The 16893-nt window shown below is 39.9% G+C and overlaps 1 protein-coding gene across 6 annotated transcripts in view; it reads left to right on the top strand.

Moving 5' to 3' along the window:
- EFCAB8 (EF-hand calcium binding domain 8) overlaps nt 1–16893 on the top strand; it is a 145344-nt gene that overhangs the window by 18215 nt on the left and 110236 nt on the right. For 4 of the 6 annotated variants that reach the window (XM_077111428.1, XM_077111401.1, XM_077111409.1 and 1 more), the window contains 2 exons: nt 7991–8109; nt 9595–9698. In XM_077111428.1, coding sequence (XP_076967543.1) covers nt 7991–8109; nt 9595–9698 — 223 coding nt within the window. Of the gene's footprint in view, nt 1–7990; nt 8110–9593; nt 9699–16893 lie in introns of those variants that run through there. The other 2 variants (XM_077111416.1, XM_077111427.1) reach the window with 2 other exon arrangements.

Here is a 16893-nt window from a genome sequence, read left to right as displayed (position 1 = left end):
AAAACAATGCAATTACTGAATTATGATACATGTTCTTTCTATCTCACTTAACCCACACTCACGCCTTATGTGAGATAATTTGGCAGAATCATTTAGCCAAGGGAGATAACTCTTTACTCCACGTGATTTTTCTTTCCCAGTAAAACATAAAATTTTTTTCTAAGACCTTAATTATATTTCTTTTTGAAATAAAATATGTCTTGGGAGATTTAAGTTTAAGTTCAGATAATAATGTTTAGCAATTGAGATATTTGGTATCATTTAAACATAATTAATTTGGTATCTGGATTTTAAATTGCTTTTTTTGTTTGTTATTTTTATTTATTATTAATTTTTAAAAAAATAAAACAAACTCAAACATTCTTTTTTTTTTTGGAAACATTTATTCGGTGACCAATAAATTGGTGGTGTATTTTGGAGAACCTATATATTATTTTAAAAAATAATATTATTCCTTTAAAAACCAAAATAACTTATCTGAGTACATTACAGCAAATTTTTAGAGAATTTCCACATTAATTATCTGAGCATTAAAAATAATAAAGGTTATTATTGGTTATTAGTTATTCTTGGCTCATATTCATGTACTTTAATCATTTTCTTAGCTGTATCAATCTCTCTAATATCGTGCCCCTGGTGTTTTTCTGAAGAACTTTTTTTTTTTAAATTTTTTTATTCTTAAATTTTCTTTTAAAAATATGACAAGAAACACAAACATTCTTAACATATGCTCATTCCATTCTACATATATAATCAGTAATTCACAATATCATCACTTGGTTGCATATTCATCATTATTATCATTTCTTAGAACATTTACATCAATTCAGAAAAAGAAATAAAAAGACCAGAAAAAAATTCATACATACCATACCCCTTACCCCTTCCTTTCATTGATCACTAGCATTTCAATTTACTAAATTTATTTTAATATTTGTTCCCCCTATTATTTATTTTTATGCTGTATGTTTTACTTGTCTGCTGATAGGTAGATAAAAGGAGCATCAGACACAAGGTTTTCACAGTCATGCAGTCACATTGTGAAAGCTATATCATTATACAGCCATCTTCAAGAAACATGGCAACTGGAATACAGCTCTACATTTTCAGGCACTTCCCTCCAGCCTCTCCATTACATCTTTTTTTTTTTAATTTTAAAAACAATAAAAAATTAAAAAAAAAAATGACAAGCAACACAAACATTCTTAACATATGCTCATTCCGTTCTACATATATAATCAGTAATTCACAATATCATCACATAGTTGCATATTCATCATGATCATTTCTTAGAACATTTGTATCAGTTCAGAAAAAGAAATAGACAGCAGAAAAAAGTTCATACATACCATACCCCTTACCCCTCCTTTTCTTTTTTTAATTAATTTTTTAGTTTATGATACATAACCACATACAAACACAAAGATTCTTGTCATATGATCATTCCGTTCTTGTTATATAACCCATAACTCACACTGTCATCACATAGTTGTATATTCATCATCATGATCGTTTCTTAGAACATCTGCATCAATTCAGAAAAAGCAATAAAAAGACAGAAAAAAATTCATACATACCATACCCCTTACCCCTTCCCTTCACTGATCACCAGCATTTCAATCTACTAAATTTCTTTTAACATTTGTTCCCCCTATTTATTTTTAATCCATGTGTTTTGCTTGTCCATGGATAAGGTAGACAAAAGAAGCTTCAGACACAAGGCTCTCACAACCACACAATCACACTGGGAGAGCCATATCATCATAGAATTATCTTCAAGAAACATGGCCACCAGAGCACAGCTCCACATTTTCAGGCAGTTCCCTCCAGCCTCTCCATTACATCTTGACTAACAAGGTGATCATCTATTTAATGCGTAAGAATAAGCTCCAGGATAACCACTCAACTCTGTTTGGGGGTCTCTCAGCCATTGACACTTTATTTTGTCTCATTTTGCTCCTCCTCCTTTTGTTTGAGAAGGTTTTCTCAATCCCTCAATGCTGAGTCCCAGCTCATTCCATTTCTGTCTCACGTTGGCAGGAAGGTCCGTACCCGTAGGAGTCATGTCTCACGTAGACAGGGGGAGGGCAGTGAGTTTGCTTGCTGTGTTGGCTGGAGAGAGAGGCCACATCTGAGCAACAAAAGAGGTGTTCTTGGGGGTGACTCTTAGGCCTAATTTTAAATAGGCTTGACCTATCCTTTCTGGGGTCAAGCTTCACATAAACCCCAAGATTGGGGGTTCAGCCTATTGTTTTGGTTGTCCCCATTGCTTGTGAGACTATCAAGAATTCTCCACTTGAGGGGGTTGAATTTTCCCCCTTTCTCACTATTCCCCGAAGGGGACTTTGCACATACTTTTTTACTCACTGTTCAAATCACTCAGGGATTTATTGGAGCATCACTGGACAAACCTACAAAATCTTATGCTCTACTCAAGGTTCCATGTACTTATGGTGTTCAATTAAGTTGTTCACATAAGTTAGAAACTGTACTAGTCAAAATATAAATTTGTACCAAATAAACATTTTTTGCTTTAGTCTCACACGTAAGTTAAAATTTTAAAATATTAATTACCATATCTTTTCAACATCCTGCAGTAATGGCATTCCTTTGTTCTTCCTCATGCAGAAACGTTTTTAAATTTGCACATTTAGTCACCATCATTATACACTCTAGGCATTCCTAGATTATACCATTTGAGTCTTTATTGCCTATCTTTCCTTCTGATTTCATTTGTGCCCCCAGACCTGCTCCCTCTATTATTCTTACATTCAGCTTCATTCAGTGTTCTAACATTATTGTATTACAATTAGGTAGTATTGTGCTATCCATTTCTAAATTTTTATACTCGGTCCTGTTGCACAATCTGTGTCCCTTCTACTCCAATTACCCAATATCTACCCTATTTCTATCTCCTAATGGTCTCTGTTACCAACTGAAATTCGAGGAGGAGGTTTTCACTTTACATTCTGCTCCTCTTTGTGCTGTCTGAATATCTAACCTACATACAACTGTCATTTGTTTCTTTCTTTGTAATGTCAAGAGGTGAAATGTCTTAATACTTTTTAAATATATTAACATAAGCATTTTAAAAATTAAATGCTATAGTCAAGATATGTAAGGAGAAAAATGTTGCTTCCTAGCCTCCCCTCTGCTCCCTCAACACATTATACTAGGCCTTCCTAGACACAGTCACAGATGCTTGCTACTAGCCTGTCCCACACCTGACTCTCCAGGGACTACGTGAATCTGTGACAGGAAGGGGCCTTTCATCATTCATTTTGAAGTCTGTGCTGTGGGTGTCCAAGATAGCAAAAGCTTTGGTGTCAGAAGACCCAATGTGCTGTCAGGCAGGTGACACTTCTAGAGCTGCTTGAGAAAGATGAATTTAGTGCTGGTCAGGTCAGGCAGAGCATGGGAAGCTGGGGGATTGGCTGAAAGACTCTTGTCTAAGCTCATGATGTGATGATCCTACAATCATGTAGTTGTGATTATAATGGTGGGCAGGGGGAAGGCTTTTTTTTTTTCAGACTAAATTTATTTTAGCATTTGTTCCCCCTATTATTTGTTTTTATTCCATATGTTCTACTTGTTTGTTGACAAGGGAGATAAAAGGAGCATCAGACACAAGGTTTTCACAATCATGCAGTCACATTTTGAAAGCCATATCATTATTCAATTATCCTCAAGAGGCTTTTTTTTTAATGAAAAAATAAAATTTTGTTTGCTTCTCCATTTACCTTCACTCCAGTTTTCTTCCCCAGAAACATCCACTGTTTTATTTCCAGATCTTTTTCTTACCCATTTACATGCATAAACACACTCATTGCTTTTTACAAAAATGGAATTATATGTACTAGGCTGCAGTTTCCAACTTGCACTTTAGAATCTGAGCGTTTCTTCCATGTTAGCACATCTAGGTCTATCCTCTGTTCATTTGCTTTTAAACTGCTGTACAATAGTCCACAGTTTGGAATGGCTGTACCATAATTTAATCATTCCTTAATTATGGGCGTATTAGAAGACTCCGGGTTTTTGTTTTTTTGCTTTTAAGGTTAAAGCTCAAATCTTACTTTGTATATTTCCCTTTACATGTATGGGCTTTTATGTAGACTTTGTACAGAGATATGAAATTGTTGCCTGACAGGAGGGAAGGCTTTTGGGAACCAGTCAGGCTGCTTGGTTGCCGTTCCCAGCTGTGCCGCTGTGCACCCTTGGGCAAGTCGCTGAGTCTCTCAGTGCCTTTGTGTCCCCACCTTAAAAAAGGGATAATTAAAATTTGTACATTATAGGGTATAGGAAACTTGTGAGGATTTAGGGGAGGGATGGGTGTTGAAAATACCCTTCAGGTTTTTAGCCTGGGTGACTGGGTAGAGGTGATGCCATTGGCAGAGATGGTGAGTTCAGGAAAGGGGAGCATGTTTTGGGATAAAGATAGTAAATTGAATTTTGGAAATCCTGTTTTGGAGGGGCTAATGGAACACTTGATTATAGAGTCTGTTATCTGGGAGAGAAATTCTCTCCCAAGATGTTAAGCTGGGTGAACAGACACAATCATATGGGCTCAAAGCAGAAGGGAAAGAGCCAATGATGAGAAGATCCTGTTACTGGACAAAGGCCATGGATTCTCTTGCCCGACGTACCCAATAACCAATTCCTGAGATGCCAGGGTTTCAAAGAGAGAAAGGGTTTACTACTAGGCATGTAGTAGAAGAGCATATGGCCTAGTGGCCCAAAATCTGTCTCCACAAACTGCAGTAATTCTGATAGTTTTATTAGAGAAAAGATGGGCAGGGTTTAGGATAATGAGCACAGTGGTCCCAGATGATGTAATTAGAGGTGATCTAATTATTGAGCATCTGCAGATTGATTTGCATGCTTAGTCACAGAACATACATAAGAAAATGGCAGAATGAGATGTAGATGACTTGTAGGTTAAAGTCTAAGTTACAGCTCATGTCACATGGTTCCATTTTTGGTTAGATTCATTCTCCCTTATCAAGATAATTTTTGACTTGGGGTGGATTAGGTTTGGGCTGACCCAAGACCCTTCATTAATCAACATTAGGGGCTGTCTTTAGAGATTACAGTACTCGAAAATTGAAAGACTGGATAACTGGGTACAAATGAAGGTTAGTCACAAGGTTTTTACAATCACAGGGGCAGAAGATAAGAGCTATACAATTATTATCAGAGATCAGGGCAACTGGATTACAATGTAGAGATTTCAGGAATTTCTCTCAGTCTATTCTAATATATCAGAAGCAAAAAGGAATATCTGTATAATGATTCAGTAATAGAAGTCATCCTTAAATCTTAATTTCTCGGTTACAACCTGAGACAAATGCAAACTGTGAGGGTGGCGCCAGCTACACTGAATCAGGAAGGAGATGGAGCCTCTCAGGCTAGGCAGGGCTGAAGGTGCCAAGGGTGTCCCAAAAGCCAAGGAAAGGGGAGTGGCCTGTAGGGTCAGCTGTTCAAGTGATGAGGCCCCATTAAACGAAGAAGAAAAAGCACCATCAGATATGGTTCAGAGGTTATTGGTGGTTTTAGTAGAGTGGTATGGCAGAAATCAGGCAGTAGTGTGCGTAAGAGAAGTGATGGGGCTGGGAATGTCCCTGTTTCTGGGTCTTTGGTGCAGGAAGAAATAGGGAAGTGGGTGGTAGAAGGGAAGCAGCTAATAGAAAGATGGAGGTTGAAGATAAAGAGGATGGAATAATGGTGGAACAGCATTGCCAAGGAGGAAAAGGGGCAGAGTGAACCCAGAATGAAGAGGAAGGGTTGGCTGTAATGAGAACCTCCTCATCTTCCGAGATGGAAGGGATGGAAGTCAAGGTAGACAAAGATTAAGGTACACTTGGAGAAGTGGGAAAAGGAAATGAGAGATCCTACCCAATAGAATTAGGGAGTAATATGTGTATATTTTTAAGTTGAGGCATAATTTTCGTACAGTAAAATGCACAGAACTTAAGGGTACAGCTCAATAAATTTTTCATTTATATGTTCATGTAACTACCATCCAGATCAAACTATAAAGCATTTCTACTCCTCATGCCCATTCCTAGTAGCAGTCCTTGCCCAAGAAAGTAATATTTTCACATTCACATTTTGAGAGTTATTAATCATTTGACTGGAGAAGAGTGAACTCTTCCTTTTAGAGATGGTGAACAGGGAAACTGGCTGGCCTCCACAGAGTGCATATCCTTACCAAAACACCTTTGTCTATTCCCTTATTATTCTCAAAATTTTTTTAACAGTGGTTATAAAAAGTGTATTAAAATCACATGGCAGTGAGCAGTACATGCAGTTTCTTCAACAAATATGAAAGGGCTCTCTATTCCTACACTCCATTCAGGAGGAATTTATTCTTTAAATGCTGCACCAAGGCAGTTTTACTCATAGCACTCTCCCAAGGGAGGCCTCTAGAGCTCATGACTCATCTGATGTTATCTGTTAGGGCTTCTGGCCCATCTAATATGTGGAAGGACCATTAAGTTCCACTCAAAATGCAAAAGCTGCTTTCTTCAGATACACAAGATGGATCCTTTTTCAAGCAAGACATGTTTTGCTCAGGCTTTTATTTGTTCCTTAAACCAGCAATTAATAGTAATAATGACTGCTGGAACACTGCACTGGGTGTTTTAGTGTGGAATAGACTTAAGCATGAATTCTGGAGCTGGATTGCTTGGGTTAGCATCAGGCACTGGCACTACTGTATAACCTTGGGCAAGTGACCAGGTCCTCTCTCATCAGGCAATTAATAGGCATAAAGCACAGAGAGCAGGGTCTGGCCCACAGTGTCATCACCATCACATCCTACTGCCCATAGTAACACTAAGGGGACCTCACAGTGGACAAAACATGCTCATCCTTGCACTCCCAGAGCTCACGTTGTAGAGTGAAGACAGAAGATGGACAGATAATTAAATCATGTGTGTCAGGCAATGAGGATGTCAGGAAGAAAAACAGAGCAGTGTAGTAGGGGCAGGTGGCCTCTTTATCCCTGTGGAGGCAAGGCAGGGACCTGATATCTAGGACAGGGATTATGCAGAGCAAAGAGCTTGAGGGAGATTCTCTGAGAAACGATTTTTTGAGAAACAGTGAGGGAAACACTATGGTTGGAGCAGTGAACAAAGGGGTCAGTGGCGGGCTGTGAGGGCTGAGAGGAGCCAGATAATGCTCGGCCTTCAGGCCACTGCAAGGACTCCAGACATTTGGAGGGTATTTTAGAAGTGCTTTTAAAAAATCCTGTGCTTGTAAAAAAAAAAATTAGGCAGGGGTTATTGACATATTTATAGACCGACCCCCTTAGAGTCACAAAACCTAGCATGGGGAGAATATTTTATTCTTGGCTTCTCCACCTCTTCTCTTTCCCTTCAGCCAAATTTTGTATCTGAGAAATTGTCTTTAAAGATACACTTAATCTCGCTCTCTGTATGTCTCAGTTGACTAATGCTGCTTTGTTATTATTTACTTTTTTCTTTGGCGAGTTTTTATCAGTTTCATTTATTTCAGTGTCTGGTCTGTCTTATTTGTTTAGAAATGGGATCTGAACTTTTTTTAGTAGTCTCTCCTTCACCTGCTACTGGCACCAACAGAGTGCTCACACATGGTACTCTGTGTCTGTGGGATGATTGAATGTTGAGTTGATGAGATGCAGAAGTGTAGTGATGATAGAAATTTCTGGAATCATGCCTAGGCTAGTGTGGATGGGGTGGATGTCAGAGAAATGAGTTTAGGAGAGATGGTGCCAAGTGAATGACTGCATTTGAGGGCTTGGCACCCATCTCTTTTCTGCCTCTCCTGTAGTGGTCCTAGCTGACAAACATGGGGGAGGCTGCAAAGAGACTGCCTCTAAAGAGGGTACCCGGCAAACGTGGTCCTCTGTGTCCCCCTCTCAGTATCTAGATACCCAAGAAAGCTGTGGGTGGTGATGGGGGTGAGTGCCTTATGATCAAGTGGATGCTATTCTTTTTTCTGTCTTTTGAAGGCCTGGACTTGGCAACTTTCCTTAAGGCCATGAAGAAGATTATGAGCAATGTGTCAGATGAAATGCTAGAGGCAATATTTCTGAAGATGGACTCAGACTGTGATGGCTTCGTCACTTGGGTGAGGAGGGTGCCTCTTCTGTCTCAGGAGGGAGGCTGGTGGAGTACAGTCCTTGATGGATTGGTTGAGCAAATGGAGGGTTAAAGATGGGGAGGCGTTGCCACTTTGGAAGACCTCCCCATGGATTCTGGCACAAGCTATGGTACTGGCTGGGTAGAGGAAACTCTTGGTACGTGTGAGGGGTTCCTCCTGGGACTGTTACAATCAGGACTTACTGCAGCTCATTCCCCTTCTAGCATGCAGGAAAGTTTATGACAAGTGTCAGTGACCCCTGCATGAGCCCTACTAAGTATGCAGCAGTGAGAAGCAGGAGCGCTCCTCACTTGCCATGTGACCCTCTCCTGCCCACCAGCTTCCAGTCCAGCTTTTAGGATTCAAGCTGGTATCTTGACAGAAATAAAAATGGCCCTCTCCTGGCCTTTTATGGGCACTCAGGAATGGGCAAATCTGTGACTATTATTACACCCAAGAACATCAGAACTTAATAGCATAGTAATAATAATACCTTTGCTTTTTTTCTCATTCTAAATGTTCTACAATGAGCATATTATAGCATTTAAGCATATAAAAAAAAAGTACAAAAATTGGTCTGACATACTGATGCAGCAATAAAGACAATGATAACTAGCATTTTTGTCAGACATTGTCCTAAACACTTAATATATTATTTTACTTAAATGCCACAGGAATCCCATGGAGTAGATGCTATTATCTAACTCTATTCAATAGATTGGGAAACTGTGGCATAGAGGAGTTAAAAAACTTGGCCAGGGTTGCAGAGCTAGTGAGGAGTTGAGCTAGTATTCAAACAGAGAGAATCTTAAGAGCCCATATGTTAACTGCCCTATCTCCTGCCCTTATCCTCTCCCAACTTGGTTTAGGAATGCATTCTGACATTTGGTGATTTTTTTTGGTTCTAAAACATTTCTCTTAACCATGTTTCTAGTACTCTCTGCCCCTCTACACAATGAATGATCCTTCAAAATCCAACTACTTATTTCTTCTTAGAGATTCAAATGGAGGCTTGCTTAGGTTTGGCCATATTTTCATGAGGCTGGTTAGTGGAATATGGGATTGCCTTAGTAGCCCTGGGTTATGAGTACCCCCTGCTGTTAACTTGATATATGAACTGAGGCAACTTACATGTACTTATGTGGGCCTCAGTCTTATCCATAAAACAAAATGAATAAAGAAATTCAAAGGAGATGCTGATGTGGAAATGATCTGAAGATGTATTCCGCATTTACAAAATAAGTCAAGGAGAGAAGCGCTGCTGTGCTGTTTCATGAATGCTTGTAAAATGACCCTTCACATGCTTAATATTCAAGAAGTCTGTCACATGGCTACTTCCCTTGACCAGTGCTTAGGAAGGGGCTGGGGTGAGATGGGAGAGGATATGGGGAACCATGCTTGGGTTCCCATAGCCAAATGCTGAAGCCATTCTGTTAACTCTCTTCCTCCCCTCATCTTTTCTTTCTGAGACAGCAGAAGTATGTGGATTATGTGATGCGTGAGTTCTATGGAAAGGAGTTGATGAGGAAGAGCCAGTACCGCCTGCGCTTCCACCTTCCCATGAGGATTGTCCCCCTGTAAGAATCCTCTTTCCTGGACCTTGAATGGGATGTGTCTGACAACTGCTGGTGTGAGCTGCAGCAAGCACCTCTTGGTGCCTACCAAGTGACTGGCACTTGGCTTGAGTCTTGATGTATTTTAGCTTGTTTCATCCTCACAGCTCTGCAGGCATTCATGAGGATTAAGGCAGATGATTTGTCCCCATTTCATAGATGAGGAAATTGAGGCTCAGAGAGGTCAACTGTCTTGCCCCAGTCACACAACTAGAAAGTGGTAGGGTTGGTCTATTTGTATCTCTCTCCATTCCCATCCCTAGTCCCCTGTAAACTACATAACTTCTGCTTCCTCTGGCAGCCAATCTGTTAACCACCATGTACTGAATGGGTTTGGTGGTTTCATCCATAGGGCCCCATACATTCATATATCTTGGGGATAGGACTTTACTGTGAGGTTTCAGAGAGGAAGAACCATCGCAGGAAACTGTTCCTTGAACTTGCAACCAGGTGTCAGTGGCCTCAACACTGCTGTCCCTCAGGAGTGGTTCCCTCTATTACTCCTGGAGCACTGCGTCTTATCTCTGCCTCACATTCTGCCTGATCTGCCTGTTTGCTTCCTCGTTATGACTCCTACCACCTACTGCATTCACTGGCCTTGGCCTCTTCTTCCTTCTGTGTCTGCCTTGTTTGTCTACACTGTGTGATTCCCCCTCCGGACTCCCTGAGAAAGAGGAGCCCTCCAATAAATCTGACGTCTTGTCTCAGCACAGACCTGTTGCAGCTAGGGTTCTGGGGCTGGACTGCCTCTAGGCCATTAGCTCCTCTCCAGGGGTTGAGCATCAACTCCTGCTTGGAGTAGGTAGCCAGGGCTAGGGAACTTGGTCTGGTGGCGCAATGTGTAATGACCTACATTTGTTGGCATTGGTTAGGAGGGGGCTGTGGGTATATAACAGAGAACATAGTTTATTTTAAAAAACATTCAAGGATAGCTTTTAAAAATTAGCTTGCTTTTACTGAGCCTTGGCCACGCTCACCAAATGTGCTGTCCTTTGACCCAGTCCTCAGAGGCAGAGGGGCTGTCATTCTCTCTATGGCCTCACTGATATGATGTTTCCCTAGGAGCTTTCTTACCTTTTCATAGCTCTCCTACCTGTCGTGTCTGTTCCCTAGTGGCCCTATGAGGTGAGCAATGAATATTATTATTTTTCAAGTCAGAAAATCAGGGCTCCTTGGACATGACAGACGTGCCAAAATTGGAAGTAACAACTAGGGAGTGTATCTGAGAGCATTCATCATGATCCATCCACAGCTGTGGGCTGAGGGGCAGGAGAGTAGAACTGTGTCCAGATAGGCTCCCCCTCTCTTCTGCAGGGATTTCTTCAGCAGTAGAATTTCATGATAATATAGTGTATCCTTATGCCACAGGCCAGATTATGTCAATACCAGCATTTGTAAAGGGCTCTGGAATAGGGGCCAAGGTCAGCTCTAATTCTAGTTCCACTACTGATCCAGGCTATAAACTCCTGGAAAATGGTTATCCCCCAGGACACTTTGAAGGGAGGTCCTGTCCTGCCTGGCCCTGGGGTGTGGGTTGATCAAGTGGGAAATTACGTGTCATGTCATATTGAAAAGTCAAAATGGTGATGACACTTTATAGCCAGATGGCTTAGCCAGCTTTGGGGCAAGAAAGAAACCACTGGAAAGTAGCACTGAATCTTATTGGGAAGGCTGTAAGTTGGCATCTTGCAAAGCCAGGGTGGCCCTAGGAACTGTTTATTGTACTTAGTGCATGACCTTGGAGGTGAAAAACGAGATGCACTGTGCCCTAATTTCTCACTCTTGCCTCGTTCACTTTTTTTTTAAACATATAGAAAACACATTTTTTCAGCCAACGTATAATGATCATTTCACTTCCAGAGCGCCATGCTGATTGTCACAACACCTATATAAGCATACAGTGACTGGAAAAAAATTAAGAAATGAATTGCTTGAGTGCATTTGGGCAGATTATAAAAAATATGTGGTGCTAACTTGTGACATAGAATCAACTACAGGAAATAGTTTAAAGAAATTTTGAAATAAATTTTATACTGGAAGTCTCTCATTCATTAATACATATTTGCCGAGCAACTGTTTTGTTCCAGACATGCTAGGTCCTGGGAATATGGGAGATACATATTGGAAATCTTTCATTCATTCAACACATATTTGCTGAGCAACTATTTTGTTCCAGACATGCTAGGTCCTGGGAATATGGGAGATATATAGGAGTCTTGGACCTGAAGAAGCTCATGGTGAGGAAGGGAGACATAAAGAGGATAATTTCCACAAGGTTTATTAAGGGATATAATAGCAGCATAAACAAAATGGTGAAGAAACATTATGGAGAACTGGTTAAGCTTTATGAAAATTCTGTAGGTTAGTTGACCACAAATATAGTGTGATATTTAACCTCTAGAAATGCTAGAAAAGATTTTTGGGGCTCCCAGGCCCATGCTTTTATTTTGCTAAGGAAGAAACTAGGCACAGAAAGATAAGGCAGCTTGTTCTAGTTTGCGAGCTGCTGGAATGCAACACACCAGAGATGGACTGGCTTTTTTTTTTCCCTTTGATTTTTTCATTTTTAAAAAAAAATTTTTATTAATTAAAAAAAATTACAAGAAAGAAACGCAAACATCCATAATATAAGCTCATTCCGTTCTACATATATAATCAGTAAGTCACAATATTATCACATAGTTGCATATTCATCATGATCATTTCTTAGAACATTTGCATCAATTCAGAAAAAGAAAAAGATAACAGAAAAATAAAAGAAAAAAAAGAATTTTACATACCATACCCCTTACCCCTCCCTTTCATTGATCACTAGCATTCCAAGCGGAATTTATTTTAACATTTGTTCCCCCTATTATTTATTTTTACTCCATATGTTCTACTCGTCTGTTGACAAGGTAGATAAAAGGAGCATCAGACACAAGGTTTTCACAATCACACAGTTACATTGTGAAAGCTGTATCATTATTCAGTCATCCTCAAGAAACATGGCTACTGGAACACAGCTCTACATTTTCAGGCGGTTCCCTCCAGCTTCTCCATTACATCTTGGATAACAAGGTGATATCTACTTAATGCATAAGAATAACCTCCAGGATAACCTCTCGACTCTGTTTGGAATCTCATAGCCATTGACACTTTGTCTCATTTCACTGTTCCCCCTTTTGGTCGAGAAGTTTTTCTCAATCCCTTGATGCTGGGTCTCAGCTCATTCTAGAGTTTTCCTCAATCCCTTGATGCTGAGTCTCAGTTCATTCCAAGATATCTGTCCCACATTGCCAGGAAGGTCCTGGGAATCATGTCCCACGTAGACGAGGGACAGTGGTGAGTTTGCTTGTTGTGTTGGCTGGGTAAAGAGGGCACATCTGAGCAACAAAAGACGTTCTCTTGGGGGTGACTCTTAGGCCTAATTTTAAGTAGGCTTGACCTATCCTTTGTGGGGTTAAGTTTCATATGAACAAACCCAAGACTTGGGGCTCAGCCTATAGTTTTCGTTGTCTGCATGCTTGTGAGAATATCAGTAATTCAACTTGGGGAGGTTGAATTTTCCCCCGTTTTCACCATTCCCAGAAGGGGACTTTGCAAATACTTTTCCACACTGATCAAATCACTCTGGGATTCATCAGGGCATCACTCTGGACAAACCAATAAAATCTAATGTCCTACCCAAGGTTCCACGTACTTATGTTGTTCAACCAACTATCTACGTAAGTTATATTAGGAGATGCACTAGTCAAAATATAAATTTTGTACAAAATAGACATTTTTTGATTTAGTCTCACATATAAGTTGGAATTTTAAAGTATTAATTACCATCTGTTTTCAGCACCCTGCAGTAATGACATTCCTTTGTTCTTCCTCATGCAAAAACATTTTTAAATTTGTACATATAGTCATTATCATTATACACTCTAGGCATTCCTAGATTATACCATCTCAATCTTTATTGTCTATCTTTCTTTGTGATTTCATTTATGCCCCCAGCCCTCCTCCCTCTATCATTTTCACATTCATCTTCATTCAGTGTTTTAACATAATTGTATTATAGTTAGGTAGTGTTGTGCTGTCCTTTTCTGACTTTTTATATTCAGTCCTGTTGCACAATCTGTATCCCTTCAGTTCCAGTTACCCAATATCTTACCCTATTTCTATCTCCTGATGGTCTCTGTTACCAACGAAGTATTCCCAGTTTGTTCACTAATGTCAGTTCATATCAGTGAGACCATACAGTTTTTGTCCTTTTGTTTTTGGCTAATCACACTCAGCATAATGTCCTTGAGGTCCATCCATGTTGTTATATACTTCATAACTTTATTCTGTCTTAAACAGTTGCATAATATTCCATTGTATGTATATGCCACAGTTTGTTTAGCCACCCATCCATTGAAGGACATTTTGGCTGTTTCCATCTCTTGGTAATTGTAAATAATGCTGCTATAAACATTGGTGTGCAAATGTCTGTTTGTGTCCTTGCTCTCATGTTCTTTGAGTAGAGACAGCATATAGATGGGTCTTGTTTTTTAATCTAGTCTGCCATTCTGTGTCTTTTGATTGGGGAGTTTAATCCATTAACATTTATTGTTATTACTGCACAGGTAGTACTTCTATCATTTTGTCTTTTGGATTTTATCTGTTATATCTAATTTTCCTTCTTTTTACCTTTACTCATAGTCTTCCTTTCTACACTCTTTTCCACCCCTCTGTCTTTTTGTATCTGTCTCTAGTGCTCCCTTTAGTATTTCTTGCAGAGCTGGTCTCTTGGTCACAAATTCTCTCAGTGATATTTTGTCTGAAAATGTTTTAATTTCTCCGTCATTTTTGAAGGACAGTTTTGCTGGATATAGAATTCTTGGTTGGCAGTTTTTCTCTTTTAATAATTTAAATATATCGTCCCACTGTCTTCTCGCCTCCATGGTTTCTGCTGAGAAATCTACACACAGTCTTATTGGGCTCCCCTTGTATTGATGGTTTGCTTTTCTCTTGCTGCTTTCAAGATTCTCTCTTTCTCTTTGACCTCTAACATTGTAATCATTAAGTGTCTTGGAGTACATCTGTTTGGATCTATTCTCTTTGGGGTATGCTGCACTTCTTGGATCTGTAATTTTAAGTCTTTCATAAGAGTTGGGAAATTTTCAGTGATAATTTCCTCTATTAGTTTTTCTCCTCCTTTTCCCTTCTCTTCTCCTTCTGGGACACCCACAACATGTATATTCATGCACTTCATATTGTCTTTCAATTCCCTGAGTCCCTGATCATATTTTTCCATTTTTTCCCATATATTTTCTTTTTCTTGCCAGATCCTCCAGTTCAGAAATCCTATGTTCTGTCTCTCGAAATCTACCATTGTAGGTTTCCATCGTTTTTTTCATCTCTTCTACTGTGCCTTTCATTCCCATAAGTTCTGTGATTTGTTTTTTCAGACTTTCAGTTTCTTCTTTTTGTTCATTCCTTGCCTTCTTTATATCCTCCCTCAATTCATTGATTTGGTTTTTGATGAGGTTTTCCATGTCTGTTCGTATATTCTGAATTAAATGTTTCAGCTCCTGTATGTCATTTGAATTGTTGGTTTGTCCTTTGACTGGGCCATATCTTCAATTTTCCTGGTGTGATTTGTTATTTTTTGCTGGTGTCTAGGCATTTAATTACCTTGATTAGTTTATTCTGGAGATTGCTTGCACTTCTTTTACCTAGGGTATTTTGCTGGATGAATTTGTTGTCTCTCTGTTCTTTGACATTCAATTCAGCTTTATCTGGACCTCTAGCTTAAGTTTTGTTTACCAGACAATTTTTCAGTTCTTGTTTTCTTGTTTCTTGCCCTGCTTGTATGTTTTCTTGTTTCTTGCCTATCCGCCCCCCCCCCCCCCACACACTGAGGAGGGTCTACTTAGGTATTATAGACCCCAGCCAGATTTTCCCAGACCAAATTGGCCTCCTATCAGGAGGAAAGAGTCATCTGCGTCGGTTTTCCCTGTGGGTGAAACCCAGCAGGTTGACAGACTTTCCTGTGAAGTCTCTGGGCTCTGTTTTTCTTATCCTGCCCAGTATGTGGTGCTTGTCTGCCTGCAGGTCCCACTAGCATATGATGATGCGGTACCTTTAACTTTGGCTGGGGGCATGGTAGAGACAGAGGAGAGGTTGTAGGCTGGTTTTAATGGCTTCAAATTACCAAACCCTGGTGTCTGAATTTCTTGAGAGAGGGATTCCACCTGAGTCAGGCTTCACCCCTCCCCTGGGGAAGGCACAGGCTCCACAGAAGCCCTCAAATGTGCTTGTTTCTGCCTATGCCTGGGGCAGTTGCAGCCTGAGGAGCCCTGCTGCTGTATCCAAAGGCAATCAAGCCTTTGTAGAAAGACAGCCACAAAAACCTCTGTTTCCTTCTTTTTTTTTTTTCCTTTTTCTGTCAGCCCTGACCCTTGGCTGCTGGGGCAAAAATGAGCAACCTCCACTTTGACCAGGTTCACCTGAGCTGGGGGCCTATTTTTAGTAGTCAGAAGTTGTTAATTAATTCCACAAGTGGCGTTTGGTTGGGCTCAGCCCCTGCTGCTGGTAAAGTCTCTTTTCTTTCCCCTCTGGGAAGGAGCCTGTGGGGGAGGGGTACTGGCCTCCGCAGCTTGGGGAACTCACGGTTCTGGGGGGGCTCGCAGCCAGTCCAGCTGGTCCAGTTTGGGGTACGCTGTGTGTCCAGTCACTGAAGTGGCCCCAGGAGCTGTTCTGTACTGTTTCTGGTTATTTAGTAGTTGTTCTAGAGGACGAACTAAAATGCGCACATTGTTAAGCCACCATGTTGACCCAGAAGTTGACGGACTGGCTTTTAATAAAAGGGGATTTATTTCGTTAGTTCTTCAGAGGAATGGCAGCTAACTTTCTTTTTTTATTTTATTTTATTTTTTAGATTTATTTTTCTAGAAAACGTCTTCCTTTTTTAAAATTTACTTATTAAAAAATTAAGAACAAACAAACAAAAACATTAACATATCATTCCATTCTACATATATAATCAGTAATTCTCAATGTCATCACATAGTTGCATATTCATCATTTCTTAGAACATTTGCATCAATTCAGAAAAAGAAATAAAGACAACAGAAAAAGAAATAAAATGATAACAGAAAAAAAAGATTATACATACCATACCCCTTAACCCTCGCTTTCATTTATC

The sequence above is a fragment of the Tamandua tetradactyla genome, chromosome 1 (assembly GCF_023851605.1).
Source record: "Tamandua tetradactyla isolate mTamTet1 chromosome 1, mTamTet1.pri, whole genome shotgun sequence".
Taxonomy (NCBI): domain Eukaryota; kingdom Metazoa; phylum Chordata; class Mammalia; order Pilosa; family Myrmecophagidae; genus Tamandua; species Tamandua tetradactyla.
Note: the sequence above shows the minus strand (reverse complement) of the source record. Positions and strands in the feature narration are given on the sequence as shown.